General features: G+C 47.2%; 1 protein-coding gene across 1 annotated transcript; it reads right to left on the reverse strand.

Moving 5' to 3' along the window:
* Positions 1-290: 290 nt before the first annotated feature.
* RNFT1 (ring finger protein, transmembrane 1) lies at positions 291-8108 on the reverse strand. Its single transcript, XM_072353384.1, has 9 exons — positions 7920-8108; positions 7006-7411; positions 6621-6697; positions 6168-6268; positions 5430-5583; positions 4601-4759; positions 3951-4016; positions 3032-3133; positions 291-2841 (listed from the first exon to the last, which is right to left on the reverse strand). Exons 2-9 carry the CDS (start codon positions 7367-7369, stop codon positions 2707-2709), a joined length of 1158 nt encoding a protein of 385 aa, XP_072209485.1. The 5' UTR covers positions 7370-7411; positions 7920-8108; the 3' UTR covers positions 291-2706.
* Between the last annotated feature and the right edge of the window lie 14880 nt (positions 8109-22988).

Raw genomic sequence — 22988 nt, forward strand, 5'->3', positions numbered from 1 at the left:
ACTGTGAAACTTCTGGAGTGTGACTCAGACAGCAAGCACACACTATGCAATATGGTTTATCCTGTATTTATTTGTAAAAATATCAGACATAGATCCTCTATATATATATATAGTAGTGTCAAAATGACTAGTCACGACCTGAGGGGAGTGGAGTTCTAGCTCCTGTCTGGCTATTTCAGATAAGTGCAGAATGCATTGAATATTGGAGAGCTTAACAAGTGCTTTCTTTTGTTCATTTAAAAATGTCTTAAATTTTTCATTAGAGTATAGAATCTTATTTTTTTTATTTTGTACAAGCTGCGCTTTTTTAATTATAATCACTGAAAAATTCACTATAATTTGATTTTATAGAATTTTTGTAGCATTACAAAAAAAAAAAAATATAGTAAAACTGAGGTTAATACCTGTTTTGGCTAACCATGGGAAAGTATTAAATCTTAAACTTGAACAAAAGTCGTATTTTTTTTTACTAGATGTTCAATAGGGCAATATTTTGTTCTGCGAGTCGTTACCACAAAAGGTTTCTAACAGGTCAGCTGCCTTACGGGCAGTTCTTCTTTTCCCATTGAATGCAGAAGTGATTCTGGTATGAGATATTCAGGATTTCATCGTTTTTCTCTGTGGGAGTGATGCATACATTTGATGCCATTTGTGTAACTAAATTGTAATTTTGGGAATGCTGGAATAATTCCTACCAAGACTGTCTTAATTGTGCCATCTGACATCTGAATGTCATCCTGGTATTAGCTCATAATAAAAGATGCAAATAAATGAGTCAGTGGTTCTTTGGAATAGCCCTCTTTTCTTAATGTGTTTACATCTAGCTATCCAAAAGCGGAACTGCTGGTAGAACACGGGATGTTTGTGTGTCCCCTTATGCAGTGGATGTTTACTTTGGTTCTATTCTCTCTATTTTAATGTGAACTCCCAAACTGCTGTCACTGTTAACTGAGTGTTGCCCATTTCACAGAGCAATCCCTAACCCTTGTTACAGGTGGCTACAGGAGGAAGAGAAGTTCTTAAAAACACAGCACGTGACCGCAGTATTCTCCCTGCAGATCCTCGATGATTTACCGTATCTGATTTCTATATATGGATTTCTAGAGATTGTTCTCTTCTAGATTAACTTGGCTTTGTGGCTGTGTTCAAGAAACAAACTTGAGCTTGAGGAGGAAAAAAAGGTAATCCCTGCTCTGCTTCTCATCTTTCAGTTTGTTGGCAGTAAGCATGCTGCAGAATAAGGTGGATGTGAGCAGCCATTACTGAGAATTTAAACATGTTAATCCAAGTGACTTTTCTCTTTTTCAGGAAGTAGAGCTTAAGCATAACTATGGGTCTCTGAAGGAATAGGGAGGGAGGGGGAATCGTGTTGGGAGCTTAAAGGACCCAAAGATGCCGGTCAGTCTGTCTTAGCAGGTGCAGGTACCTTCACCTGAGCTCTGGCTCTTGAAGAGTGATCTACTGAAAGCCATTTGTCATCTCTGTTCTGTCTCCCCCAGAATCAGCTGTTTGTGTGTCTGTCTGTGTGTGCGGAAAGCAGGACAGCTACTCTGGCCTGAGTGGGCTTGACAAGGAAGAGCTGCATCTCAATGGCAGGATGCTGCCTGGTGGATCAGAGAGGATGTCCTTCATGGATGTAAGTTCTCACTTTCTTCTCTGTAACTAAGATGAGAATGACTTGCTTCGATCATGAAATGTAAGTCTAACCTGGCTGATCAAAATGATCAAAAAGCTAAAGGTACGGAACACCTTTAAGGTAAGCACCGTGTTCAGACTGTTTGGGGAAGTCCAAATATGATTGTGTAAGTGTCTGAAGAGCCACCTGAGCTGCCAACATTATAGGGGTGTAGCTCAGATTCAGAACCCAATGTACAGTTCTCCCTGCTCGTTTTTCTTCCATGATAGATTCAGTTCTTGTCTATCCCAATGAATCTCCTTTCTTTATTCAATGCGCACCAAACAAATAGATTTAAATGCCTTTATTCCCTCTGATTCTCATGCATGCTACAAATGGTATATATAGTATAAAATATTCTCCCCTGTAAGAAAATCTGGTTCCTGCTGTGATAAAAATAGAGTATTAAAGATCTGTTTTAAAAATACTGATCTCATAAAACACTCGGTAAAAAACTAGCGTCAGCGGTTGCTTTTCTGTGTTAAATCTGTGATCAATTGGTAATCTGCACAAACCTAAAGGAGAAACGTCTTGTCTTTATCTCCAGGTGCAGTGAGAGCTGCCAGTACTGATGCAGGAAGAAGCTGCTGTAGCATCATGAGATCATTAATAGCAGATGTGACAGGTAGCTTTCGCTCCCACTGTAGTCCAGAGTATAAAATTCACTGCTAACTGGGTAATGTTAGAGGCATGAATACAATTTAGCACAGCCTGGAACACTGTGTGAGCTTTTAAATTAAATGCTGCTTTAAAAGGCTGCTGCAAACACAGCGTTTTGGAAGGGTTTGATTGTTCTCTGAAAGAATCACGAGAGAAGCAATGCTGGCTTTCCTGCTTTCACTTTATGAGCTTATTTCCCTAGACTTAAGAAGTTAGCGCTCTCTGCACTGTTTTAAGTATTAGAATATTTCCTAGAAGCAAGAAATCCCATCGACCTTGGAATGGGAAACCTCATTCCCTGTGCCACCTACGTTCCCATTTGCAGTAAGCTGTACAGAGCGAGCAAACTAAAACAAGCTGGTTGACATGCCTTAGAAAATCTGTAGGCGCATAGATGTAGCTCCGTCCTTCCACTTGTTAACATGGTCTGAAATAACAGTTCTGCAGAGCGGACAAGTTTTTTCTCTATTAAACCACAAAGAGATGCATTCTTCACAAAATGTGTGCTGTAATGAAAAGAATGAGAGCTTAGAGCTTCTTGAGCCTTTCTGTTTGTAAGGAAGAATTTCATTTGTACAGCCCGATTTCTAAAGACAATCAGAAGACAAATGCTGATCTAACTCTATCCAGTTCTGTTTACCAGTTCTTAATAACACTCTTAACTTTGTAGAAGTAAATTCTGATGCTGTGTATTACCTGGCAGATCAGCAGGATTGGCTTCTGGAATTCAGCGTGGCAGATGGAACAAATATCATCTGATTCAGAGCACTGCCTCTTGCTCGCTGTCACCCCGTAGTGCTGCAAGACAACACTTTTTTCAGCACATATTAGTTACTAAGTGGGGGGGAAAAAAACAACCAAATACACAGAAAGGAATGGGGAATAAGGGCTGCTATGGCAGGGAAACCACCCAATCCCTTATTCAACAAAGCTGTGCTGAACTTTTCAACAGCTGATGTAGGGCCTACAGGTCACACGTGCCCATCTCCTGTAGGGTATGCAGTTAATTAAGTTAATTTCTTCCTGTAGGGAAAACCTGGAGCTGGTTGGTTGGTTGGCTGGTTTTTTGCAGGACTTAAACAGCGACTTCTAAGCAGAACGCTTTGATTTGATCACAATAGCACTTACTTAAAGTGCTTAACTATTATCTTAGATCAGTGATACCAGGCTCTAAAATCTTCAATGTATTTTACCATGCAAACAGCAGGCTAAATAACAATACCTGTTCCTAGACAGATGACTGAGAAACTTATTCTAACAGCACTTACTTACATGCCAGTTGTTTTGGCAAGCTTCATTTCTCACTTATGTTTCTGCTAGAAGCACTGCCTGTCTACAATCAGTATTTATTCCAGTTAAAAAATAGCAAGGAGGGAAAAAGGGCAATGTTATCTCACAGAAGGGGATCTGAAGAGACGTGCAGAACAGACTGTTAGCCCAGAATTATGCAGTCAGAACTACAGAATGAGGGAATAAGTACAGAGGGGTTACTTTAAAAACACAGCTGCCATTGAGAGGGATCTACAAAGCAATACAGGAATGGGGTATTTCAAAGAGGAGCCTTTTCATTTATGTCAGATTTACTGTTTTTCAGATCAAGGCATTCAATACTCACCGGTCGGGTATAAAATATCCGTAAAACCTGTCTGAAGTTTCTCCATTGTCCAAAAAAGCTCAAAAGCTGAAACAGGAAGGAGAACACGGATGCTGGTTAATGCTTTTCCCTGGGAAATGAAGAAAACCTCCAAGTTTTTGTGCAGCTCCCAGCAGCAGAAGTGGCTCTGCCAGCGTGACGTCGGCAGGAAGGTAAGCAAAGGGTTTGGACCGAGCCTGTTTTAGTTGCTCTGGATGTAACCCAACTCAGAATTTAGCCTGAAGGTTTTTCAGTATTGGGGGGGCTGCTCTTTGGAAGAAAAAATATCACTGGCGTTGTGAATTGAAGTGCTCAATTGCAAACCTATTAGAGGTATCATTTTGTGTACAGCAGTCCTTAGACTCGTGATTAAGACACCGTAACGCCATTGCGTGTTTTTCACGTTCAAAGCAGAACTTGTACTGAGTTTGGTTTCTGGGGGGCAGTTGAGCTCTTTAACAAATGAGACGCCTATTTAAAATGCTTCTCTGGCTTGTTTAGCATTGCACACCAATTAATTCCCCAGAAGGGAATTGCAGCAACAGAGTTCTTTGAAACAGAAACGTGTTGGCAGACACAGCTCTAACTCTCCGCTGCTAATTACAAAAGAGAGGATTGTAAAGCTTACACACCTTGAGAATGAGGTAGGAAAGGCCCAGCAATGTCCCAAGGGTCCGTCCAAGCACACTGTCCGGCTCCCCATAGCCAATAAGATAACGGAACCAAACTGGTATGGGGACAAACATACGGTAATACTGGCAGAGTTCTTCTAACAGCATGTACCAGTAGCCCTAAGCAAGACATGCAAAAGAATCTCTCAAGATGTAAAATGCAAACACGTACAATGAATTGCTAAAGAGAAAGAAGCGTCGAGTAGTTGAACAAGGAGTTAAAGATGGACTAAAAATTACTGATTAATAACGTAATAAATGAAGTCCTGGTATTTTGAAAGAGAAAATCTACCCAAGCTGCCCCTTCAGATGCTATCAGGTGCTACCTATGCTTGTTCACACTGTTAGTAATTATACCTACGAGTGGTATTTGCTGTTTGGATGCTAAACTTGGCTTGCTTTTTTTGCATGTCTTACCTTGGGAAGCAGATACCCACCAATACCCCGCCAACCAATGCAGGCTCCTAATGTAACTTAGTAAAAAGCATACTGTCCAGCAGCTGCTGTGCTATACAGCCTGCGTACACCTTCTTCTATCACTGCAAATAAAAGGTTTCTTCATCCCATCTCTTACAGCAGAAATAAACCATTTATCCAATGGAAACAATACAGACTGTAAGTCTTCCTTGGCACCAAGCAGAGAAGAAACATGAAACCCACAGGGTTTTCTTGCCCGTGGTGCAGGGTGGATGATGTACATTCAATTAAAAGACTCTCCTCTGGGTAGAATTTAATCATTAACTACATTAGAAGAAAAGGATGTTCTTAAGGAGATGGATGGTTTTCTTACCTTGGATTTAAAGGACATCATAAAAGAAGGCACCAAGAGAATAAAGCACTTGAAGCCCATGAAGAGGAATTTCAGGATGAAGTCTGTGACTCCCACAATCCAAAGTACTTCCCAGAAGTTCTTAAAATCCACAGTAGGGTTTAAAAAGATTAAGCTGCAAAACGAAGCACACAAAAAAAAACCCAACCCCGATGAATCACAACTTGAACGGAGCGCCCTGCTCAGAGGAAAAGTGACCAAGGCTCATCACAGCAGCACTAACTGGAAATGAACTTTTTACTACAAATGGATCCTTTGCGACCTCTGACAGCCTCTCCATTTCTGAACATTCATCACAACCCCCCCCCCATCCTCTGCAGAAAGGCTTTCTTTTCCGTTTTTGCATTACAGACTTTGATGCACACACGAGACTGTTGCTACAGAACGGTAAAGGAGGGAGATTGCAAACTGCTCTGAATTCAGTGTGCTGAGGGCAAGGGGAAGGCTCAGAGCTGGGAATCTCACCCAGCCACGTCCCCATGGCTCAGTGCCTCCGCTGCATCCACAGTATTACTTTGTAAAGTCAAAGGAACTGTTCTTAAGGACTGCACCGTTTAGGTGAGCGGGAGAGGAGGAATGGAGAGGAAAATGAAAGAGGAACCAATGCTACAACTAAAGGAAAACAGCAGCACCGATCAAAGTATTTCCAGTTCATATCTGAGTAAGCTGTGATGGGAATAGAGGCGTTCCTCTACTTACCTGTAGTACAGAGACTGAGAATGAAAGGTGTAATACAGGAGGAGAGAGGATCCAGTGAGGTACACCAGCAGCCAAGTGCACTGCAACTTGGAGCACCGTTCCTGTAAGGTAATTAAGGTTTATTACAGTCCTTATCTACGTCTTAAGTGCATCTCCAAAGCACCTGAACGGTTATTGCTGGGAGATTCCATCATATTGATTTTAGGCCGTCAACACAGTTAAGTTTCTCTATAAACTGCAGAATGCTTTTACCAGATCAGCAACAGGGAAAGGAAGAAGAGCTTCCTGAGTGTTGCCACCTTACCCGTGAAGCTCTGCATCGTACCAAAGCACTGAGTTTACCAACCCACTTCTGCCTTGCACCAAATGGTGGCAGATACAGCACCTCTATTCACGTTCCTTTCAAGAGCTGATGGATGAAGGTTAACTTAGAGAGCAGGGGCTGATACTTACTTTGAGGAAAACCTGGTTCACTATGCTTTTGTTTGCGTACATGTAAGTTGTCAGCAGCCCGATTCCAAGGGAGATGCCTGTTAGGAGAAAAGGGTCTGTTACGCACAATGAATAAATAAGCAAAAAAAACCACCTGAATTGGGTTAAAATAACCAGCCAGGCCCTTGTTGTATTTCTTTGTGACCACAATTAGCAGCTCTGGCTGTAACACTGATCGTTAAGCATGTTCTATATATGCAGGGAAAGGAAGCGGCAGCCACTGAAAGGCAGCTCAGCGAATCTGTTTCCGACGAACAAAGCAACACAGCTCAAAATAAACCGGACGCTACTCCAGGCAATTCTACCGGCCCATCTCTGGGGCAGGTTCCGCCCCGTTACACCCTACCGACGACGTGCTGCACCATCAGTTTGACGCCCAGAATCAGAACGTAGGGCAGACTCCTGTGCAGCCACTGGAGGACGTATCTGAGCTCCGAGATGGAACTGCCCTGTTCCTCCGGGTCGGGAGCGCCGTCAGCGGATCCTCCTCCCTCGCTGTGGCCGTTTCCGTGCGAGCGGCTCTGCGAACTCAGCCTGGAACGCCTCCAACTCGCGTTTTCTCTGCCTTCTCCCGCAGCGGAGCTCAGCTGGATGTGCACATCTCCGCTCGCACGGCACGAGCCCCCTCCTGCCGCCTGGGCGCTTTGGGAAGGGGGAGAGTCGCCGCCGGTTCCCTGCGTGCCGTGCGGGTGGCCGCAGTTTGGTTGCATGGTGGGATCTTTTCCTGGGCCGGGATCTCAACGTTTTGTGTCCTGGAACGGAGAACAAGAAAGTCACAGTTGGAAGAAGAGCGCAACCAGGTGAAAAACCGCTCCAAAACACAGCGGGGCGTATCGCACACACAGCGGGGACACAGCAGGGTTACAGCAAAGCGCGTTTCGTGCAGAAAGGAACTGAAAGGAACTCTTGGCGTCTTTGCAAAGCCCGGCAGCCTTCGGAACGGAGCTCGCAGTGGAAGCTCCCGTCCCATTTGTTGCACAGAAATGCGGCCCTCAGCAGCTCCGCGCGGTGCGGCTGCCCGGCGATGCGCTGACGCTGCAGCACAGCCCGCACTCGGTTCGGTACCGCGGAGCCTTCGGGCCGGGACAGCAGCGCGGTGCCCGCAGGCCGCCGCCGCTCTTAAAGGCGCAGCACCGCTCGGTTCGCAGCCCCGATGTTTCCGCGTCCCAGGGCCGCGCTCCGAGCGGAGCCCCCGGCAGGTACCGACGTTCACCGCCCCGCACCGCGCGCTCCCTCGGGCCGCCCCGACCGCGGCCGAACCTCATCGCGCGGCCACCGCCTCCATCGCCGCCGCCGCCGAGTGGGGAGGAGGAAGAGGAGGAGCCGCGAGGAGGAGGAGGGAGGAAGGAGTTGCCGTGGCGACGCGCGGTTCGGGCGGTGCTGCCGAGCAGGACGGACGTTGTGCGGTTGGCGGCTCCGCGCGGCTCTGCGCGCACCCCGGACACGCGTGAACGTCCCAGCGTGACGCCGATGGTGACACCGCGGGGCCCGAGGAAGGAGTGAAACCGGCCGTGATTTGGCGCCGCCTGCTGGAGGAGTCGGGAATTGCAGCCAGAGCCGAACTGACGCCTCGCGGTCCGGTGGGGAAACGCGAAGATCTGAGCAGCCCCGGGCTGTCCCGTCCTCCCAGCTGCCTCCGTCATTAATGCCAGCAGCAGCTTTCGCCGGTGTTTGTCTGCTTTTCCCGTCGTGGTTAATGAAAACATGAAGCAGGACTGGAACAAACGCCGATCCTCGTTGCGGATCCTGACGCACAAATCAGGGATCACAAAGTATCTTTGCCAAGCCCCTTCCCAACACAACGCGCTGAGTCCCCTCCTTCACTTCACTCACCCCACTCACTTTCACCTCCCCTCATCCTACCTTATGTGCTCCTCAGGAAGCTGCACGTTGAGGTCGCTATTGCCATCACCCCAGCCCAGAACAATCTCAATTTGGGTTTCTTATAGGGCTTGTGAAATGCAGCATCTCTGTGTCTGCCATGGGGATCACAGCATCCCTATGTCTGCAATGGGGATCACAGCATCCCTATGTCTGCAATGGGGATCACAGCATCCCTATGTCTGCAATGGGGATCACAGCATCCCTATGTCTGCCATGGGGATCACAGCATCCCTATGTCTGCCATGGGGATCACAGCATCCCTATGTCTGCAATGGGGATCACAGCATCCCTATGTCTGCAATGGGGATCACAGCATCCCTATGTCTGCAATGGGGATCACAGCATCCCTATGTCTGCCATGGGGATCACAGCATCCCTATGTCTGCAATGGGGATCACAGCATCCCCATGTCTGCAATGGGGATCACAGCATCCCTATGTCTGCAATGGGGATCACAGCATCCCCATGTCTGCAATGGGGATCACAGCATCCCTATGTCTGCAATGGGGATCACAGCATCCCCATGTCTGCAATGGGGATCACAGCATCCCTATGTCTGCAATGGGGATCACAGCATCCCTCTGCAGAGCCCTGGAGGGGAAAAATAGCACAACCATTTCTCGTAGAGTAGACAAAATGGGTGAGGGAGATGATGGTTTATATGAAACTGTAATGAAATTCTTGTTTATGGCCCAGCTCCTCCCTTACATCCAGAACGTGTCATTGAGGTGATCGGGCCAGCAGGTGGCAAATGTAATTGAATTCAAGAAAATAAGCAAGGAAACAGGCTGGGGACCGGCTGCTAAAAAGATGTCATCTCGTTTGCTAATTAGGAGGATTTACAGGATGCTGTATTTAAAAACAGATGATTATCAATAGCTCATCTGGATCATGAAAGTTACCTCGGAGGTTCAGCTTCCCATAGCCAACACTGCTGCCACACGTGGCCGCAGCTCACGCTGTGATGCCGATGTGATAACAGGACCTGAAACAACCCCTTCACTTCTGTGGGTCCCTTCTGCTGCTGCTGCAGATCTGGATGGACGTGGATTCCCCTCAGAACGTTTCTTTTGAGACACACTTTGGCTCAATGATGAATTAATCTTTCCATGTGAACTTGCAAGGTGTTACAAAGGGCGGATGGTGGCAGGTTTCCTTCCAGCCAACCCAGGAGCCTTTCCTCAGTGTGATTCTGCTGTCTCTTCCCCGCAGATCATTACTTCATCACCACATGTGAGCTTTCATTGCCCTTCTGACAGACTGGAGCTCATAAAGTTCTCATTGAGCGGATCGGATTTAGCGTTACGCCGTTCCTTTTTATGAACAGGATAAATCAATGTTGGGTACATCCGTGTCCTCAGAACTCTGTATTCTATTGGCTGTTAAAGCTGCATTGAAAGAAGCAACTCGTCTCCAGGAAGGGGAGCTCTGATGCTCGCTGTTGTGCTGCAGTGCTTATCATCTGGTGGTGCTTTGGGATGCAGCCCACCGCAGACAGTGAGAGCTGCAGATGTTACCCAGAGTCACAAAGCCAGGAAACATTCCTGCTATGATCTGAATACATTTTGAGGTACTCCTCATGCTTGCAGGTTGTTCTGTCTCTGCAGTACAGAACAATTCTTGCAGCAGTGCCATCGTGTAACAGCAGCTCGTGTGGTTTCAGGCTGAATGATGGAGACATTGCACTTGGATTCAGCCCTGCTCCTGCAGTCTTCTCCTTAAGATTGCATCATTATCAGTATATTCAGCCCCTAATTACATCTGGTCACATTAACCTTTATTGACAATCAGAAGTAGGCGGAAAAGCATCCTTTAAAGGTGGAACGTCTTGTTCTTGTTTGAGTAATTATCTCAGTTTACATTCACACGGAGTTCATCTCTTGGGCCTGACATCCTTTGGAAGAAGAAAACAGGGCAATGCCCAGAGCAGGCTCTCAAATGCCATACCCATAAGTAATATAAGAGGATGCGTTTCCCTCTTTATCAGAGATACTGGAAGATGTCCTCAATTCACAGTTCAGAATACAAGCCGTAGCTTCATACTACACAAAGACTTGCAGCTTCCTTTCAAATAACCCGTAATAGCAAGTTCTGTGTGCTGCTCATCCAAACCGAAGCCTGTTTCTCTGGTGACAACTGTTTAAGTGGGGCACTGTGATGTTTTCCTGGTAACGTGGTGGCTTTTGTCCTTTTTTATTGTTGTTATTTTATTCTCGTCTATCATTTGTTATTATAACTCCATCCCTTTTGACCTGAAGCCCTATTTTGTCAGGGGAAGGTCTGCTTCCACAAGCGCTGCTGTATTGCTCATGGGAGGAGCACGTCCCTAAGAAATCCTCCAGGCGCTGTGGTTGGACATAAAATGTTGGGGCTATGGGAGATCTGCTGACAAAATGCTTTGGCATCCAGGAAGCAAATAGGATGATAAGAACAAAAAGAGAAAAGGCACAAGGAAAGTGCTGATACCACAAAACATGGAAGGATCACAGAACCACCGAATCATTAAGGTTGGAAAAGAGCACTGAGACCACCCAGTCCTACCTCCATCCCATCACCGCCCACCTACACCACACACCTGCGTGTCCCCCTTAAGTTCTCCTTTCCATTGCTTCCTTTTATCTCTTTCTTTAAGTGTCTTCATTGATTCTCACTTCATTGTTTTCTCATCTGTCCCATTATTTCCATTCTCTGTGTTTGCACTTTTCTCTTTCAGTTGTTTACTTTGCCTTGAACCTTCTCCCAAACCCATTTTAATCTCAGCTAGACCCAATTATACACATTGAAACACCACTTTCACCCCTTCCATTTCCACTTCTCACCCCCAGTACCCGTATTTTCCCCTTTCCTCCCTAATTTCACCCCCAGAACTGGTTGATATCTGTCTTCCCCACATACTTTTCCTGCTGTCTGAAGTAGGATTTGGACTTTCAGCTGTTAATGATTGAAAACCGGGTAGAAACGATGTTAAAACCCTTGAGGAGGGCATCTCCTGAGTGCTCGGAATGGAGAGAAAACGGTCCTGTTGAGCCCATTTAACTTCCCCTCAAAGCTCTGGCTCCATCCTTCCCGCTGGAGATGACACAACGCATTGCTGCAAGCTGGTAAAGTCTGAGACAGAGAGAAATAGGCTGGAGTTGCTTTCCGAACCGTTCCTTTCTTTGTGGGAGGCTGTTAGAACAAAGCTGAGGTATAACAGAGGAATTATATGCAATTTAAGGTAAAGCTGTTTGATGCCGTTATGGTTTTTCTCCCCTGGTTGTCTCACCTTTATGTACTTTTTAGGAAGTTTCGGGTGGTTTTTGGGGTTGTTTTTTTCTTCGGTCCTTTCTGCACATGATGAAAATTGTACTGAGAGGAGTAAATTCATTTGCATAAAATTGACTGCAAAGAGCAATTAGTCCTTCATTAATATGCAAATTCGGCCCGGTGCAAATTCATCTATATATGAGGCTTAAATATGCAAGTCAGTCTTGCTGTGCGAGAAACCCAGATGCTTTTATTTACTTTGAAATTGAGGGATTTGGTTAATGATGTTGTTGACAGGAAAACTTGAATAAATTTGATGATCTCCATCTTTTATATTAGACGAGGCCCACAGTAAGAAATTACCGAGTAAAATACCAATTTTATTTGGTAATTTCCTATCACCAATCTGGTAATAAAATATAAGATACAAAGTAATAGAGCTAGATTTCCTAACGTAGTTATCCCGATACTTAAACTGTTCCCCAAAGATAGAACCATTTTTCTTAAACTTTGTTTATCCAGAGGGTAAAGACGTCGACATGAGCTGTATGAGTAACACGCTGCCTTGAGACTTCATGCTGGAAAGTCCTCTCCATTGCTTGTTTCATTTGGGGAGAGCTTCCAGGTCTGGGAATTAAGGAGTTTGGGAATAGCTGTCATCATCTTCCATTAATTATCCAGTGACTCTCCTCAAGAGTAGCACTGAGATCTTTGCTTTGAACCTGTGGAGTCAGACTGGAGGCTGTCTGAACCCATGGCTAATTTCAGTTGGATCATCCAAGCCAATTCATAAGCGCCTTCCTTTTTTTTTCTCCTTCTTTCCTATACATGTATGTACACGTTTAAGTCCTTCCAGCCCTCAGTAGCACAGCTTTCACACTGTTGTCACTCAACACGGATGGGCCCAGAGAAGCCGGACCTGTGACTCTATGATTCTCCTTACTCACAGATGGACAGCATGGTTTGTCCTACTTCCCTTGCCTGCCTCATGATGTGGGTTTCTCTGATTTTATCCACTGGTGCCACAGCAATCCTCCTTCTGATGGGTTCCCTTGTATGTTTCAGTCTTGCTTCCTCAGTATTGAAGACTTTTCCTCTTGCTTTTCTCCTCTGTGGTTCTCTCAGGCCTAGCTTTAGCTCTGGCAGAAGCAACCCACTCTTTTACTTCAGCCATAGGCCCCTTTTGCCAGAACTAAATCTGACCTGCCTTGCCCGTGTGGCACATTGACACCTTTAACATAAGAGAAATGTTCCTTGGATGAACAGAACTGTGGCAATGCATGGAGCTCTGGTTTCGGCTGCCTGAGGATGAGTTAATGCATTGCACCATTTGATTCCTCCTTTTTGGCATCTCTGGGATGGGAATCCTCACGGTGGCCAACAGTTTGTTTGGTGTAGCCTTGAAAGGAGAAACTCCAAGCAGAAAATGGAGAGAATGGAGAATTCAGAGAATCATAGAATGACTGGGGCTAAAAAAGACCACTAAGATCATCCAGGCCAAACGTACCCCAAATTCAGGGGCTGTGTGGGGGATCTGTTGGACTTGTTCAGGCTGTGGTTAATGCAGGAGGAAATCTGTCCTTCCTCCCCATCACAGTAAGGCTCCAGCAGCCATCAGAAGGCACAGTGTGCACCTTATATATGTGGCACATAATAGTCTTCTGACACCCTGACATCTTTGTAAGCATTAATAGTCTCTGCCTATGAGAACACAGAGTTGCCGGATGGTTTCTCAGTAGCATCCATAGCACTCTTGGCTCTGAATCCCAAAAGAAGGAAAATATTAATTTGCAGAGTCAGTGGGTAAACAACAGCAGCTCAGCACAACCTGAGCGTGTCTCCCACCAGCTTTATGATCTTTATATTCTAAATAAACAAACGTTTCAGCCTCAGTGTTTATTAGTCCAAAATTACCTTGTAAATTCAACCCCCCCCCTTCCAGTGAGCACCTAATTAAGCAGCAGCACGGCGCGTGCTGTCTTAGGGGATGTATTCATAATGAAATTACGTCGTGAAAGAATCATTACATACTTCAGGCATTCTTCTCCTTACATCACCAATGTGATGAGTGGGGCACACAGTGCCCTGTTGTTCCGAGCTACTCTGCAAGTATCCGAGTATGTGTGGGGTTTTTTTTCCACTTAGTAAAAGAGAGAGAAAAGTTTGTGTGTTTTTGCACTTGGGAAAAGGGAGGACCAGCGCCACTGGGTAGGCACAGTTATGCAATGTGATTGTGCAAGCAATTTTAGCTCATGTTTTCCCCCCTTTGAGGAGATTACTCACAGGAATAAAGCCTACTTACAAGATCTGGGTATTTTTTAAGGCAGCTCTCCACTGCGGTGGCAAAAAAAGTGAAGACAACAGCTTTATTTGCAAGAGAGCATTCACCTGTAGGGCTTCACTGCTTCGCTGATATGAAAGAAGGGAAAATAGTCTTAAAGCTTTCCTTAGGGGAGAAATTTCTTTCAGTCCTCATTTTTCCAGTGCTAAGTGTACTTACTGTACTCTAATTTATACATATATTGGGTTTATCTGTGCTTGTGCTTCACCAAAGTTGTCTTTCTATCTCCTCACAACACCCTGATGCTGACAAGACTCCCTTTATTCAGTTTTCTTCACTTACTACAGAATAAGGAACTCAGAATCCCAGCTTTTCTACAATGGGATTGCACAAGTTTGCACACACATCCCATGTACTCCCTAAGTGTCCCTTTTATCTCTCTAGTTCAAGTACCTCTATTGAGTAATAATTTGAGCACGTGATCCTTGTTGACGTAGATCTGCCTGACCAAGGTGAGTTTTCATTCTCTGGTGCCCTCCAGATGCCATAACCCAGAAGTTTGTGTTTCTGGGACCCAGCTGCCATTGGAATGTACTGCTTTATGGCTGCTCTACTGCCTTGTCCTTGGGCTGTGTCACTGCTGTTCCTGCAGTTATCTGCCTTCAGATGAAGGGCAATTCTGTTGGTTTCTTTGAATCTTTAGGGTCTCTATGGCACGGGAGGTGTTTTGTTTTCTCCCCAGCTTCCTGCTCTTTGGGCTCTACAAGGTCTGCAGCCTTGCTGGAATTACACTGCAAAGTTATGCCTTGGTGAGATGGGGTAATATTCAGACTGTATGTAGCGCTGCTCAAACACCAATCAATCCTCCTGGAAGTTATTATGAGAAGAATTCTTTCAGCTATGCCTGTTGGAGCCCTTGATATCTTAACACACCAAACCCAGCTGTGCAGTGGTCAGATAGTTGATTTCTCTGTTTTCTTCACTATGATATTAAATAGTGTTGATTTGATTCGGCCTCCAGCTGGTCCTTCAACTCCACATCTACACTGCAGTCCCAGCTTAAAGCTCTACCTGTATTTTGCAGTCATCCTGGGGTGGAGCTTTCACATCTTCCACATCTGAGCTCTTCTGTTCAAGGCTGCTGCTTGGCTGGAAGGACACAGCTGGGCATTTTCTGCTCTAATGTGACCAGTCCACCTCTGTTGATGTCACTTTAATTGCTGGGGATGTTTTCCAAAGTCCTCTACAGAAGGTCTTTGTAGCGGCAAGCGGATGGTTTACGCTTCATAAGCAAACATAAAGAAACCGCTGCTCATTGGGGAGAGAGCGATGCAGTTACGAGTCCATCAACATGTAAGTTACAGCACCGAAGGACGCGTTTTGGTTGTGTTTATGCCACCACCTCAAATTTTACTCGGAGTGGAGAGGATTTTGTAACAGAAAAGACAAACTCCAGGAGTAGAGGGGAGAGAGGGAAGCGAAATGGTCAACACATCGCTCCTCTTTTTGTTTATTATAACTCTCAACGTATTGCTGTGTACTCAATTGCTAGCTTGGAGAGCAGCTTATCTATAAAGATGGAAACACACCATCACAACCCCCAAATCTCACCTTACCCCACACTGCAGAGCTGCAGCTTTTCATGTCGGCTCTTCCAAGTTGCTGTAGGCACTCCATTTCCTAAAGGAAGGAGGTTGCCATTCAGAAATTATGCCTTTTTGTTGTTGTTTTTCCTGGAGATTCTGCATATCTGCAGACCTCCCAGCTCTACAAGTCTGAAGGACGCTGTTTTAACTCTTCCTCTTTCTCATAAGTTATATTTCCATGGAACACTTGGCTGCAGATGAGTGGTTTTACAGTCATGTGCCCTAACTTGTTTCCTCTTTGTGCTAATTACTTTCTATTTATATCTGTTTTTTCACAAGTGACACCATTTTGGGTGCCTCACTTTGCATAGCACTGGGAGAGCCAAAGGTGTTTCCTTTTCCAGTCCTTTGCCCAGCTCTTCTGGCTGTGGATGATACAATTTTTTAGCATCTAACAGGGAAATAACCACTATTTAAGGGAGAAGAACACAAGGATGAGAGAGGTTCCCCCTGCAGAGTTCTCTGCATAATTGCTGATGATGTTCCAAGCCACTCTAATGAAGTGCTGCCACTCAGTGTGCTCTTCTTGGAGGTTCATCTGTTGCACTTCAGACAGGGAGGGGTCTTGCTATCACCTGTTGGATCAAACAGGTCTCTTTCTTGTTCTGACCTGTTGTAACTCACAAATGGGGACCACATGAGTTCCACTGCAAAGTGGGAGACATCGCACTACAAATGGTCACCATTCAGTCCCCCATTTCCGAAGAGAAACATACAATGATTAAACTCATTTCAGTGCTTTTAAGTAATTTCCACTTATTTGTCAGGAAATGCCAATAACGGGAAAAATCTGAGGTCTACTCCATAAGCACATTGTAAGGCTTTTCTTCTGGCAAATGATCCCATTCATTGTAGTGGCATCCAGATCTGACGTAGACTAACACCTGAATGAAGATGGTTTGACAAGATCTTCAGTTGCCTTATTTTTATCTGTCAGCTCATTTTTTAGAGTATTTTTTAGGGTATTTTTTCTGGTAGGGATCCCTCCCATGAAGGATGTCACACCTGGTCGTACCGTCTTTATTCATATGAGTTAAGCAGAATCTTCTCCGTGAGCAAAAAGGTTCAAGATCAGACACGCAGTGATGATTTGTTTTGGTTTTCCTGCTGCAGATTTAAGGTGTGTGCAAAGTCATTCATCCCAGACTGGAGATGATAAGTGCAATATTTTCACAGCAGAGTTCTGTCCAAGCCATTAAATGCAGAAAGATTTCTCTTTGACGGTGGGATGGTCGTATCTTTTTCTCTTTCCTTCTTCCTGAACAGCAGCTAATGCTGTGGCCAGAAGCAATAACATGTTAGATCCTGAATGTCAGCACCCCCAGAGATCCCGACGGGACCATTCATGTGCATTCAAACGCCTTAACCAAAGCTGACACCAAAGAGAGTAGAAATTCTTGTATTCCTCTTCTTATCGCCATGCACTGAGCTCAGCTCTTCTCTTACAGGCCTCTGATAAAACTGACATCATCATCATTGGACAGAAAAGCATTCTTGCAATAATCTAAACAGAGCAGCTGAGCATCAGTGTGCCACCGACAGACGTCGCCTGTGAAAACAGTGCACATCCAAACTATGTTTCACTCCGCAGTTATGGACACATTACAAACACTGTAAGATTTGTAAGTGTGTGACTAACGAGAAGCAAACAGTGCCCCTAATCTAATCTCCTGTGGGAGTATTGCTGTTGTCTTTTGTAATTAAAAAGTAACCAGTCTTCTAAATTCATGCAACTAGATGGCATGGCCTTATAGGAACACATGGATTCCTGTAACTAGAGCGAGCTATTTCCAAGAAACACACATAGTGTAAATGTAAATGCCCCGCTGTACCATTTGTATACATGCTTGCAGCATCACATACAGCACAGGTTGGGGTAACTTAGTCAGATCTCATCGTATTGCTAAAGCCTGACAGGCGTTTCTTTCCAGCAATGATACTTATAATCTTTTGCCAGTTGTTTGGTAGCGGTGACTGTGCAGATGAAACGGCTCTGGGCATTCAGCCATTTTGAGGTAGTTTAATTTGTTAAAAATTATCTTCCTTCCCACCCAAGTCCCCTTGAAACCATTTGGAGAAGAGAACTGTTGAGCAGTTGCCAACAACGAGGCCTGTTGAGACCTCTGTATCCTCCCGATAGAACTCTGAGTGCCAGCCGGGGCTGCTGGCACAAGCCTGAACTCTGCACTGCTGATACATTTCCTTCACGTGGGCCAATTACCATAATTACCACTACAATAGCTGAGGTTTAAGCAGTCGTTCTCCACACCGTACCTCAAGTTGCTGGCACTGTATTCCATCCCGTAATCTCAGTTTTCTTTAAACTAATTAAGCAGAAAACAAATACTTGGAAAAATTGGGAGAGAGTCTGAATGGAAAGCAGGGGCTCGATGATGGCGTTCTTCTTTGTGCTGTGCTGCCTTTAAGTTGCATTTCTTTCTTTTTAGTCTGTGGTTCTAAAAGGTGGCACCTCTTGGTCCACAGGGATGCAGAAGGAGATGCTGCAGACCATTGACTCTCCATTGACTCCTCTCTCTGACAGGGGAATCAGTTTGAGTGTGAATGAAAAAGCAACAGACGAGAACAGAGCAGGAATGCAAACTAGATAGAAAACCCCATGGTTTGTTTTGCTGCATTCCTGTCCAAATAAAGACTTCTGACCAAAGGGAAATTACCCATCCCGTCCTTCTCTTGGATGGATGTTTCCCTGTGACTCTGTTCCCGGGACAAGTGACTATAACAGCCCAGTTCCCAACAACTCCATTGGCTTCAATATAATGCAATTCCATCATCCCACCCGCACTCTGTCCTTTCCAAAGCACTGGTTAATATTTAAATCTGAACGGTAGCTTTTTTTCTTCTTCTTCTTTTTTTTTTTTTTTCCTTCCTAATCAGGTGAATATTATATTATATTGCAGAAAGATTAACCCAGAACAAGCACAACCTCACTTGGCCCTATCACTTGCCATACAATCCCAATGCACAGTGTATACACAGAAATTCATGGTAAGTTTCCTCAGTGCAGCCCTTCTCTGTGGAGGGGAAGGGGGAAGAAGAGGGCTGCATGTGACAGCTGCTAATGGTGCCTCCTAATGCACCTCTGGAAGTTGCAGAGATGAGAACGACGTGAGAACCTGTCTGAAAAATGGCATATTTCCATGGTTCCTTTTTTCCTCCACCATTTCTTTTTCAAATCTGCCTCCCTCCCCCCCTTTTTTTAAGGAGGTTTCGTTTCTCAAACAGCAGCTGCTGTGTTCAAAGGGCAGCACGGTGCCTCACGTCCCATGTTTCCCATTACCTCCGTGTCCTAACGTCACTCAGTGCTTGTGTCACTAAGAAGGTGGTGGCCTGAAGGTTCTGTAACCCAGGGACAGGAAGGGGATGACTCCTGAAACACATCTCCAGGTGGTGGGCTGGTTTTGTTTCCTCTTTCGGCAATGTTTTCTGCATTCTTGGTCTTATATTTATACTCTGCACTTGGCTGTGTTGGGATCTTGTAGGGATATTCGTTGTGCTCACAGGCTGGAGCCCAAAGTGCATTTTACATACAAGGGTTGCTCCGAAAGTAATGCCTCCTATTTGTTCACAGTGGCCCGCAACTTAAAAGGTGGGTAGTAGTGGTACAGCAGTACGGGCTGAACCTTCCCACCTGTGGGCATTCATCAGCACTTGCCGAGTGTTCATGGGGACTAAACAGTGGATGTGAGCACAGTGATGTTGTGGTCGTGTGCTTCAGCAGTAGCAACAGTAAGAATGGGGCACCTCCGCTGGTGCAGATTGTTGTGTCTCCAAAGCATGCAGGATGTTCTTCATCACTGGTGAAGATACACAACTAATGGTGGTGAACGTGTTGCAAATCAGTGTTTTGTAGCTGAGACTTTGCTCTGCCAAATAGCATTACTGAGCTCTTTGAGGTAGTTTCCATGGAAATAAATAGGAAGCATTACTTTCGGAGCAACCTACACAGAGGTTGGATTCTTCTGTGGACTTGTGGAGTAAACCAGTGCCCAGACCTGCGTTAGATGCTGGGTTAATCTCCTCCAGACACTGTCATGCATGCAGGCAAAAGCAATGGATTCTCCTTCAGTGTCGATTCGGTGTCACCCTATTGGTGTCACCCTATTGGTGTCACCCTATTGGTCTCATCCTATTGGCACCTATTGGATGCCGAGAGAGTGGTGGAGTCCCATCCCTGGGGGTGTTCCAGGTTGTTCACATGTGGCACTGAGGGACACAGTCAGTGGGCATGGTGGGGGTGTGCAGGGCTCGGGCTTGGCAATGTGAGGGCTCTTGGCAATCTTTTCCAACTGCAGCAGTTCTGTGATTCTATGAAATGAAGAGGATTGCATCTACTAATGCCAAATGCCTCTTTCTTTTATGCCTTCTGAAGTGTTGGGTTCCCCAATGGAGGGGTGTAACCCAATATAACACTGCACCTCTCCAAGCAGCAAGAATCACTCTTTTGACCAAAGCTTTTTGGAGGCCTCTCCCTGCCTCTTGGTGACACAGAACAGATCCCATCACCCCACAGCCCCATCCGCAGCCACCCCAGAGAAAAACCCACTGCGTGGAAAGGGCTCTGTGTTCCAACGGGGGAGTGAACCTCCTGCGATAAGAATACTCTGCTGCTATTTAGATAAAGAGAAGGATCCCTCGTGCCTACACCGCCGTACAAAAATAGTCCGAGTGTGAGTAAATCTCCAAAGTTTCTCCCCATGAAAACACCCAACGGCGCAGTTCTTCTCCCATCTCACCGTCCAGATGTATTTATAGAGCTCCTTCCCTCCCACTCCCCCAGGCAGGAGGTTGCCACTCGTCTCCTTCGCCAGCCCTGAAATAATTTGCCGTGCCTTTGAAACATCATCGCGTTGCATAGCTGCGATGCGGCGCCGGCTGCTGCGGGAGCAGATCAGGTTTTCATGTGAATGTCACGTTAACAGTGGCATTACGGCTTCCCCTCTCTCTGCAGGCACTCTGAAATCCAACTTACTTCACCAGCAAAATAAATCAGCAAGCGGCAAAGCAACGTTTTACCTTCTGCATGCATTCAAAAATGAACGTGGAATAGGAGAGGGTGAAGAGGATGAGTTTGCTTTACGAGGCTGTTTTGAAACTAGATTTTGCTGTCCCTGTAGCACCTTAATATGGAGTTATCCCCAAGTCCTGTGCATGGGGACAGAGAAACCAGGACACCTGCTTTGCCTATGTGGGCTGCACTAAATGGAGAAGATGGTGCTTCTTGGAGCACGGTTCTGACACAGAAGTGGAGCACAGACACGGTGCCGAATGGGCTGCGATGTGGAGCTCCCATTACTCAGGGATAGGCGCAGACCTCCCTTTTGGCTCAGGGCGATTCCTGCTGCGTGCACTGAACGTGGGGTTCAACGCGGGGCGGCGGGATTCGAACCCCTGCCTTCCTCCTCCTCTGCGCCACTGCGCGGTACGGCCGCTAGATGGCGCTCTCCCAACGAGGAAGCCGCCCGGGAGGCGCCCGCTGTCCGCGGCGCGGCGCCCTGCTTCCCCCGGCAGCGACGGCGGCCATGGCCGGGCGGGCCCACGTGACGGCGCGCCGGCCAATGAGCTTGCGGCAGGGGGCCCCGACTTTCGTCCCTGTGGCCGCCATTAAAGAAAAAGGGGCTCAGAATTAAACGGCGGCAGGATCCCCTCGCCCCCATCCCGCCCCTTCTTCGCCGTTCCGGCCGCGACGCGACATGGGGGAGACGCGCTGAGCGGGGCAGCCGGCAGAACAGGATGCCGCGGCCGGGCAGCCGTCGACAGAGACACCGCTGAGGGGCAGCGAGGAGGAGAAGAGCCGGCGGCTCCGGGGGCAGCGAAGCAGCAGCAGCAGCAGCAGCAGCGAGCGGCGGCCGTCGCGTCCTTCAGTCGGGGTGGGGGGGTGGGGGGGCTCCGAGCCCGTTCCCCGCGGCCCTTCCGCCTGAGGAGGACAGCCCGGGGCTCGGCCGCCGCCTCCCCGCCCTCCTGACGAGAGACTTCGCCGAGAGGAGGGGGCTCTCCGCCCACCGCCCCCGCAGCGCTCCCGGAGCCCCCCGCACCTGAGGAGAGCGGCGGCCCCGCGGTCACCCCCCCCCCCCCCTTCACCCACACATCCCCCCATCGCTGAAGAGACCAACCGGCTGAAGATTATCATTTGATATTTTTATTCTCCCTTCCCCCTCCCCCCCCCCCTTTTTTTTTTCCCCTTATTTCACCATTATTTTTTAAGGGACCGGTCCCTCCTCGCCTCCCCTCCACCTCGGGAAGGGGGAGGGGGGGTGAGGTTTGTGAGGGGTTTCGTTGCGGCCGAGAGGCTCCTCTCGCTGCCCGCCTTGACCCGGCGCCGTGAGGGGGGTTGGCCGCCCCCTGAAGACTCAGCGATTCCCCCCGACGGCTCCGCTGGGACGCTCCGTCCGCGCCCGACGAGACTCCGAGGGCCGCCCGCAGTTCCACCCCTCTCTCCCCCCTCCCCCTCCTTCCCCCCACGGACGGATTTTCACCCTCTCCACGAAGAGCGCTGATTTCGGGCTCGGGGCCGTTTCCCCCCCCTCCCCCCGAGGAGACTTTTGCGGCCTTTTCCTCTCCAGGATCCCCCCTATCCTCCTTCTCCTCCTTCTCCTCTTCCCCCCCCCCCGGCTCCCGCAGATGGTTTTTGAGGTCCCCCCCCAGGACGATCTCCTCTCTTCGGCCTTCTCCAACCCTTCCGGCTCTCCTCACCGCCGGCTCCTCGCGCTTGTTTTGATGATTTTACATTTTTAATTTATTGGGATTTTTTATTATTATTATTATTTTTTATTTTTTTGGAGGGGGGGTGAAACGAAGAACCCCCCCCAACCGCCCCCCTTTCGCCCCTTTACCCCCCCCCCTTCGCACACACATCTACCCTGTTGCCCTCGGACTCCGAAGCCACGAGCCCAGGATCGGGCCCTGCCCGAGCGCTGCGCTGTTGCCCCTTTTCTCCCCGAGGAAGAGGAGGATTCATTACCCCGTTGGATTATTTATTTCCCCGCCATCAGAGGAAGGAGAGATGCCGGCCGGGTTCTCCCATTAACCCCCCCCGGATTCGTTACCCCATTTTCTCCTGTTGGATACATCGCCCCTTCGCCTCCCCTCCAGAAGAGGAGCGGGGATCGATCCCAATCTGCGCTGCGTTACCCACTGCCTCCCTCTGTCCTCCCCTTTACCCCCCCTTCTCCCCCACCCCCCCCTTCTTATTTCATATCCAGAGGAGAAAACGCTCTGAGTTTCTCCTTAAAAAATAATAACAATCATTTTTAA

Source organism: Excalfactoria chinensis, chromosome 19 (genome assembly GCF_039878825.1).
Source record: "Excalfactoria chinensis isolate bCotChi1 chromosome 19, bCotChi1.hap2, whole genome shotgun sequence".
In the NCBI taxonomy this organism is placed as follows: domain Eukaryota; kingdom Metazoa; phylum Chordata; class Aves; order Galliformes; family Phasianidae; genus Excalfactoria; species Excalfactoria chinensis.